General features: G+C 39.0%; 1 protein-coding gene across 1 annotated transcript in view; it reads right to left on the bottom strand.

Annotated features, from left to right (window-relative positions):
* Positions 1–1,502: 1,502 nt before the first annotated feature.
* The window catches only part of LOC144495121 (ufm1-specific protease 2-like), a 55,015-nt gene continuing 47,360 nt past the window's right edge, over positions 1,503–9,157 (bottom strand). The window contains exons 11-12 of the mRNA XM_078215049.1: positions 8,715–8,839; positions 1,503–3,378 (exon numbers count right to left, since the gene is read on the bottom strand). Of these exons, the coding sequence (XP_078071175.1) occupies positions 3,295–3,378; positions 8,715–8,839 (209 nt within the window). The 3' untranslated portion in view covers positions 1,503–3,294. The remainder of the gene's footprint in view (positions 3,379–8,714; positions 8,840–9,157) is intronic.

Genomic DNA, 9,157 nt, shown 5'->3' with positions numbered 1-9,157 from the left:
AAGGGCAGAATTGATTCTTAAAATCTTTACAGATGTTCAAAGTTTAAAATAGACACATGATTTTTCAAGTATAATGGGTACAGTGAATGGTTTGACACCCATGGTACAACAATGGAAAGACTGTAGTAAAATGGAGGATGAGGATACCTACACTGTTGTAAAATTCGGGCAGTTACAGCAATCACCTGCATTGCTGTCCAAATCACGATGTCCCAAAATGCTTTACAACCTATTAAATGCTTTTTAAAAGTGCAGTTTTAGTGCAAGACACAGAGCAACCAATTTGTGCACAGCAAGCTCCCACGAAAAGCAATGTGATAATCTGCTTGTGTTGTTGATTGGGGGACACATTTTGGCCAGGGCACTATATATGCGGATTCCAAATTATTTATTTGTCCTACATACATTATTATTTATTTCATATACAAGCATTTTTCTTGCATTAATATGTATTATTTTGAATAAACTAAATTTTCCGTACGTTAATATACAATTTTATATTCGTACATGGCACTTTCTATACATTAATATATTTTTTTCCATACATTAATACGTAGCTTCACCACATCTTCGTTGTCGGTGCTGAGGCGCGGCAGCAACAGTTGGCACCTGGCCCGATTCCCCCACCTGCTCTGGGCGCCTCGCACCGGCCCTTGCCAGCCTCTTGCTTGACTATCTTCCCGCTGTAGTCATCGGACCGGTTGCTATGGACACCATCAAGCGCTGCCCACTGTTGCTAGGCTGCCCGGAAGTCCGCCCTTTTGTTTCGTCCCCAGTGCAACATGATTATACCGCCCCTAATGTGGTGAGCGCAAAAGTAAAGTTCTGAGATTTCTTCCAATCCAGGGAGGAATTTATTTCAGCTGTGATTTGCTGTCACCCAGAAAACACCCATCGCCCCGAACTCTATAATTGTGCTCGTGTTCATTTGTTTTAAACAGTTGATTGAATAAATAATTAGGCCCATGATCTGATAATGAATTTGAACATGCTCCTGTAAAAGGAAGAAGTAACTTGGCCTACATCATATTAATATGTCTGCTTCTCAGTTGTGGCGAAGGCTGAGATGCTGCTGAATGTAGAGCTCTCTGGAACAGCCCAGCAAGTCCAACAGGTTTATTTGATATCTGATTAACTTGGTTCTGATGAAGGAGCAGCGCTCTGAAAGCTCGTGATTCCTCTTGACACTAGGATCAATTTAGCATAGCCAATCCATTTAAACCGCGCATCTTCAGACTGTGGGAGGAAACCGGAGCTTCCAGAGGAAATCGGAGCTTCCAGAGGAAATCCACCCAGATACAGGGAGAATGTGCAAACTCCACACAGACAGTGACCAAGGCCGGAATTGAACCTGGGTCCCTGGCGCTGTGAGGCAGCAGTGCTAACTACTATGCCACCGTGCCACCCACTATTAGGACCTTCTGCCTGTATTCGGACTTCCTGTTGCTATCTTCTACCTACACCTGTGGCATGTTCTATAAAAACACATTTTAAGCAAATTTGATCAAATAAACGTCGTGAAATGATTTTAATATTAATAATGAAAATGTCATGTCTTCAGCCATCTTCCGTCGCAAATACTCTAGATTAAAACAACTTTAACTACTTTTCTAGGTAACGCAACAAAAAAATTTAAAAATCTAATCAGGTTCTTTTGCCAGCACCTTAATCCGGTTCCATCTAGTTAAGAATCCTCCTGTCAGTTGAAACAGTTTATGATTTCTAGTTAAGCAAAAAGCCATTTGGAATTTACAACAGAATATTTGGAAGATGCTCCACTATAAAAATAAGAATCAGAATATCTACGAAAAATGTTAACAGACTGGGTAAAAGTGTTCAGAACTGATTAAGTGATCTATTAAATTTAAAGCATTCAAATGTAGAATATTATACATTAGGTCTTTCAAGGCAAGGTAGGCCAATTAGATCACAAACCATCAACTTGAATGAAAAATAAATTCATTTAATAAAAGTAGACTACAGTTTGTAGTAATCTACAGAAAAGGTTGTAAAACAGATGCTCAAATTGTCTATTGGATGCTGGGCAGATATAATTTGGGTAGTACAAAGAACAAACTTACATTTTTGTATCAGCGCTGCCAACCTAGTTGGGATTCCTCAAAATATCCAAATCGAGTGAAGTAAACTCCAAATGTTGTTAGTCACATTGTAGGGTAACACAGTAGTCAATGTATGCATAGCCTAATTGCACAAAAGGCAATTAAATAAAATTATTGGACTATTTGTTTTAGTGATAATATCTGAAGGATAAATTTTAGTCAGGATACTGGGAGAACCCTTCCATCCCTATTTCACAAGCACCAGAAATAGTAGGTCTGTTTAATACATTCAACAATACAGCACTCCCTCAGTGCATTGAATCCCAGGATGCTACTGGAATAGGTTAGCAGGAGCGAAGTGCAGGTTAGATGTGCGGGTTAGGTTGATTGGCCATGCGAAATTGCCCCTTAGTGTCAGGGGGACTAGCAGGGTAAATACATGGGGTTACAGAGATAGGGCCTGGGTGGGATTGTTGTCGGTTCAGGCTCACTGGTCCAAATAGCCTCCTTTACTGCAGGGATTCTATGATTTTAAGTGCTTAAATCTCCAAGTCAGCATTAAAAACTATGTTTCAAATTAAACAGTAAAATATCAAGTTTTACTTCTTTCTATAAAGATGCAGCATTCTTGAACATAAGTACTACACTTACTGCACTTAAAATCATTTTACACCACACTAATATATCTGATATGATTTTATTTAAAGAGTTTTACGAACCAAGATGTCTTCAGCCACCCTCAGCTTCTGTCTCAATCAACCTATTTAGGAACATCTTTTACTAGGTACCTAGATAATTAACATCTTATTTATTCTGGTGCAAGTTGATTATTGGACCAAGTCTGCTAAAGGTACTTTTGCAATGTCTAAATACAAATATATCAACATTAATTGTTGCCTCCACCTTAATAAATTCTTTGAATTCATAGATTTGACATTTAATTAAAAAGCAGACAGATCGATAAACACACCTGGAAATTACTAAATAAATAGTAAATGTCAAACGTGTAAAGGAGCATTTTTACAGTTTGACTATCCTGCATATAAAGCTGTTCAAGCAATAAAGTAGTGAACATATATTTAGCTGCTGTTTTTATTGCAGTACTATGTAAAGCTTATATGACAACACTCAATTTCTAATTTGGTTTGAAGAACAGTCAAAATTGTAAAGGTCCTGGTCATCCAAAAATTGTTATTTTCCAGGCACAGCTTTATGTACGCAAGCAACGGTGGCTTTAAACACCCTGTGGTCTCTGAGGCAGGCAGATGTTGTAAGGTTCCATTTGATCCCAGAATTCTTCTCCTTTCCACTCAACAGCCTGAAATACACAAGATAAATGGTTGCTTATAATAAATGAGAATTAAAGTCATAGCATCATCCTATTTATAAATGTGGAAGACTGTCTTTCAGGCTGAACTAATGATTAGAATAGAAACTTCTGCCTCATCACATTTATGCTGCCTTTAAGCTATTCAGGAAACTTGACATTTTCATACAGCAGTTTGAGTAGGCAGAGGGAAGGTGGAGGGAGAAGGCATTCAGGCATCCAATCTTGTGATGAATGTCACAACTTCACTGCAGTGTTAATGTAAGCTTACTTGCGACAGTAATAAAATAAAATGAAATCTTTCCAACAACGGAATCTCACATCAGACTTCCTCCAACACATGACTTTTCATATATGAAGACTGCTCCAAACTTAGCCGTGCATAATCTGAAGATAAAAATATGTATATTGAGATGAAAGACTACAAGATAGGCAAAATACAAAGAGACAATAAGGTACTTCCAACCAAAAAAAGACTCAGCACTTTTCTATCACAGCTGAAAATTAACAGCCATAAAGCTGCACCTGTTTCGTCATATACCACAAAGCTCAAATGAATGAGAAGGTACAGTGGGTTTTTGGGTCACTTACAACCTATTTTAGTATCAGTCAGAAACGGACCCAATACAGTAGCATTTACTCCCTAGTCTGCTTTCCGAGTGACTGATGAGTGGATCAAGGTTGCTGAATGGTGCTCCAGCAATTCATCACCTTCCACGAAAATCTTGACTCTAGAATAGGTTTCAATCAAGGTTGTTTGCCTCCGAGCCCACAAACTTATTAAATCAATGTACCTTTCCTGGACACTAGCCCTTCCTTACTTACCCCAATGTGTCTAATTTAATATTGTTTATATAAAATATTGTATATTGACTTAGATGAGTCATGTGCTCCACACAAGATCACCATGCTACATCATGCTTTTTGAAAATGCCATGCCTACCTATTGGTGGAAGAATTAGGAACAAGAGAGCACAGATTTAAGGCAAAAGAAGCAATGGCAATATGAGGAAAAGCTTTTCACACAGCATAGTGGTTAAGATCTGGAATGCACTGCCTGAGAATGTGGTGGAGGTATTTGCAATTGTGCCATTCAAGAGGGAATTTGCTTGAAGAATGTGCAGGGCTACAAGAAGGTGGGGAGTGACAATATGCAAATTGCTTCTTCAGGCAGTAAGCACAGGCACAGCGGACAGAATGGTCTCCATCTGAGCTTAATAAAACTGAAAGTGCTGGAAATACTCAGGTCAGGCAGCATCTGTAGAGAGATACCGAATTAAAAGTGAATTTTATTTCAGATTTCCAGAATCTGGCAGTAAATTGCTTTTGTGTTGTAGAGACCGAGATTGTTCTACTTGGAGCAGAGAAATTTGAGGGGAAATTTATTTGACAGATGTATCCAAAACTATGAAGGGTTTTAATAGAGTAAATGAAGCAAAATTGTTTGCAGTGGCAGAATGGTCAGTAACCAGAGGACATTGATTTAAGATAAATGGCAAATGAACCAGAAGCAACATAAGAGGGGAACAAAGTGCAGCGGTTTATGCAGTGTATAAAGATGGTAGCCAATGGACATACACATTTTACTGTATCAAGAAAACAATCAAGAAAATTTTTGAATGGATCCCACAATCACAAAACTCTTCTATGCAGCTGTAGTTGAGTGTTAACCTTACTGGATGTCTCACTTGGTACTGTTGTCTTAGGAAAGTAGACTCTTTTAAGACTCTTACTGGACCCGGTAGATCTTTCTTGATGAAATTTTCTCTTGAAGAACTCTGAAGTAGTGTCATGAACAATAGGAATCACCCCAGTTTCAGTATTACTGCTCATTGCATTCAGGGAAGAGGCTACAATCCCCCAGATGCAGGTTAAATAGTTTCCTGAACTAATTTTTGCCCTACTCTAAGATTTTTTAATAGAAGTTTGATGAACAATAGGAATCACCTCAGTTTCAGTATTACTGCTCATTGCATTCAGGGAAGAGGCTACAATCCCCCAGATGCTTGCTTCTGGTTCATTGTAGGGCTCACTGATTATTTTAACGCTTTGGAATTGTTTTTAAGAGAGATTTTAATCAAAGTTAAACCTCTGTGGTAGGGTGATTTTCTCTCATTATTACTTTATATATAATTTTTTTCCAACAAATTTTCAAAATTCCTTTCCACATGAACAAAATGAAAATTAACTTGTGCCTGAAAGTAGATTCAATAATAACTGTCAAAAGGGAATTGTATAAATACTTGAAAGGGAAAACTCAACTCAACAGCGTTATGGTGAAAGAATGACAGTGTGGGATTAACTGAATAGCTCTTTCAAGGAGTTAGGCAAGGACATAAAGAGCCAAGTACCCTACTTGTGTGCTGGGTCATTTTGTGAGTTTAAACGGTGAGAAAAGAAGAATTATAAGAATGTTGCTTGTATTGTTTAATTAAACACTTGGAAAACATTATGCGCTAAAAGCTAATGATGTTTAAATATTATAAAAAGTATTACTGCTTCCATGTTTGTTCAATTTCATAAATGGTTTTATCCCACATAATCCTCCTTTTTGAACATTGGCAGTGCAGTATTACATGATACTTGAAGTAGAGCTATGACTGTAAAACAAATAAATTAAACAGTAATCGAAGTGGATGTGATTTGATTTGTCATATGTATTGGGATACAGTGAAAAGTATTGTTCCTTGCGTGCTACACAGACAAAAACATACTGTTCATTGTGTAAATAGGGGAGAAGGAGAGGGTGCAGAATTTCATGTTGTAGTTTACAGATTGTGTAAAGAGAAAGATCAGCTTACTATTATAATAGGTCCATTCAAAAGTCTGATGGCAGCAGGGAAGAAACTGTTCTTGAGTCGGCTGGTATGTGTTCTCAGACTTTTCTATCTTTTTCCCGATGGACAAAGGTAAAAGAGTGTGTGTCTGGGCTGTGTGGGATCTTGTGTGTCACTGGTGGAGGGAGTGAATGTTTAAGGTGGTGAATGGTGTGCCAATCAGGCTGCTTTGGCTTTGTCAAGTTTCTTGAGTGTTGTTGAAGCTGCGCTCCTCCGGGTATATGGAGAATATTCCATCACACCCCTGACTTGTGTCTTGTAGATTTTGGACAAACCATGGGGAGTTAGTAGTCAAGTTAATTGTCACAGAATTCCTAGCTTCTGTCTGACCTGTTCTTTTTTATGGCAGGTCTAGTTCATTTTGATAAGAATCACAAGAACTAGCAGCTGGAGTAGGCAATTCAGCCCCTTGAGTCTGCTCCACCATTCAATACGATCATGGCTGATCTCATCTTGGCCTCAAATCCACTTTCCTGCCCATTCACCATAGCCTTTCAAACCCTTACCAATTAAAAATCTGTCCACCCAAGTCCCAGCACCCACCACGCTCTGGGATAGTGAATTTCACAGACTTGCAACCCTTTGAGAGAAGTACCCCTTTTCGTAAAATTATGACCTCTTGTTCTAGATTGCCTTACAAGAGGAAACATCCTCTTCATGTCTAGTTGTCAATTCCTCATATCAACTTGTATACCTTAATTAGATCTCCTCTCATTCTTATAAACTCCAGGCAGTATAGGCCTAAACTGCCCAATCTCTCTACTTCAATCAAATCCCTCATCTCTGGAACCATCTAGTGAACCTCCTCTGAACTGCCTCCAATGCAACTACATCCTTCAAGTAAGGGGACCAAAACTGTACACAATATTCTAGGTGCAGTCTCACTAATGCTTTGTACAGTAGCAGCAACACTTCGCTACTTTTATATTGTATTCTTTTAGCAATAAATGCCAAGATTCCATTTGCCATCCTTATTACATTCTGCACCTGCATACTTTCTGGTCAATGGTAACGCCGAGGATGTCGATAGTGGGGATTCAGCAATGATAATGAATGCCAAGGAGAGATGGTTAGATCCTCTCTTGCTGGCCATTAGACTAACTTACAGTTAAAAAAATCTTCAGATCCCAATCCCCAGCTGAAATTGGCTGGCAGATGTTCTCCTCTTCCTATTCCTGAGTTAGTGGCTTCCACCACTCTGCAACTATCTCCACAGCCTTCTCAATAAAGTCACTGTTTTTTCTCTGATTGATTGCAGCATTTGATCTTCTCAGATTTGCATGCTTGACAAAACTACTGTCTTACTGGTTTAAATCAACCAAAAAACAAGCAGTCCTTTCCAACCCCAGGCCCACAAAACATGAAATGTTACAACCAAAGAAACATGTAAACAAAGAACTGGCCCTGAACTCCACAGGCCGTCTTGGATATCCCCTACTTGTCAGTGCGGGTGGCATATAAAGTAAAGTAAAGTTTATTTATTAGTCACAAGTAACGCTTACATTAACGCTGCAATGAAGTTACTGTGAAATTCCCCTAGTCGCCACAGTCCGGCACCTGCTCGGGTCAATCCACCTAACCAGCACGTCTTTCAGAATGTGGGAGGAAACCGGAGCACCTGGAGGAAACGCACGCAGACACGGAGAGACCGTCCAAACTCCACACAGACAGTGACCCATGCCGGGAATCGAACCCGGGTCCCTGGCGCTGTGAAGCAGCAATGCTAACCACTGTGCTACCGTGCCACCCAAGAGTTGGCTGGGTAATCAGATCCTGAAGTAAGATCACTGACCTGAAATATTAACTCTGAACTCGCTTTTCCTCTTCACAAATGCTGCCAGACTTGCTGAGTATTCCCAGAATATTTTGTTTTCATTTCAAATTTCCAACGTCTACAACATTTTACTTTCGGTTTGAATATCAAGTGGCAGCCTTCGTGTGAATCATTCAAATTCTGAATGCAAGATTACCAATCTAAAATGTTAACTCTGCTTGGTACTTCACAGATACTACCTGACCTGATGAGCATTTCCAGCGTTTTCTATTTTTTCAGATTCTGAATGGACCCTGGCAAGTAGGGAATGAATTAAGCAAAGTCATCCTGCCTTCAAAAAAAAAATCCCCTGACAAAAATCTATAAAATTTAACACCTGGCACAGTGTTTTTTATTTTAACAAAATAATTGAATGTTAAGGTTAGGATAAACATCTCTCAGCATCAAAACTTTCTGGTCAGATGCAAGTAAAGAGCATCCTACAAGAAATATGTAAAATGTAATACAAAAATTAACCATGTAAACCAACTGAAAATGTTGCTTGTTTCTGAGATGGAATCTCTTTTAAGGCATTGCAATGAAAATTTAATTGGTAAATAATTTCACTACTACAAATTATTTAATAGCATCATTACCTCATTTGATTTCAACATAAAGCCCTGTGTCAATTTTACAATTAGGAAAATAATTTGTGCTCTTGCATTTCCTGCACATACCCTTTCAACTATACTGGCCCAGTCATCCTCTCCAGTGTAGTGCGCATCCAAGATAAGAAATTTTACGGTTCCTGTATCTTCATTCCATGCCACTCCAATAAGAGTATGTGCTAAAGGTTCACCACCTGTTTATAAAGCAACAGCAACAAGTCAAAACAGAAGTTAAGTCTGCAAACAGATGGCTGCACATGCCAACAGATGATGTCCTGCATTTAAGGACATACTTATATTTTAATCCACTTTCAAACATACGGTTCATGTGGTGTAGGTATACCCATAGTTCTGTTTAGGAGGGTGTTTCAGGACTTTGACCCACCGATAGTTGATACAGCAAAATAGTTCCAAGTAAGGATGGTGCATAGCTAGGAGGGCAACCTCCAGGTAGTGGTGTTCCATGCTTCTGATGCCCTTGTCCGTCTAGATGGTAAAGGTCATGGGTTTGG

This window comes from Mustelus asterias, chromosome 6 (genome assembly GCF_964213995.1).
Source record: "Mustelus asterias chromosome 6, sMusAst1.hap1.1, whole genome shotgun sequence".
NCBI lineage: Eukaryota > Metazoa > Chordata > Chondrichthyes > Carcharhiniformes > Triakidae > Mustelus > Mustelus asterias.
This window is presented reverse-complemented; position numbering and strand designations above follow the sequence as displayed.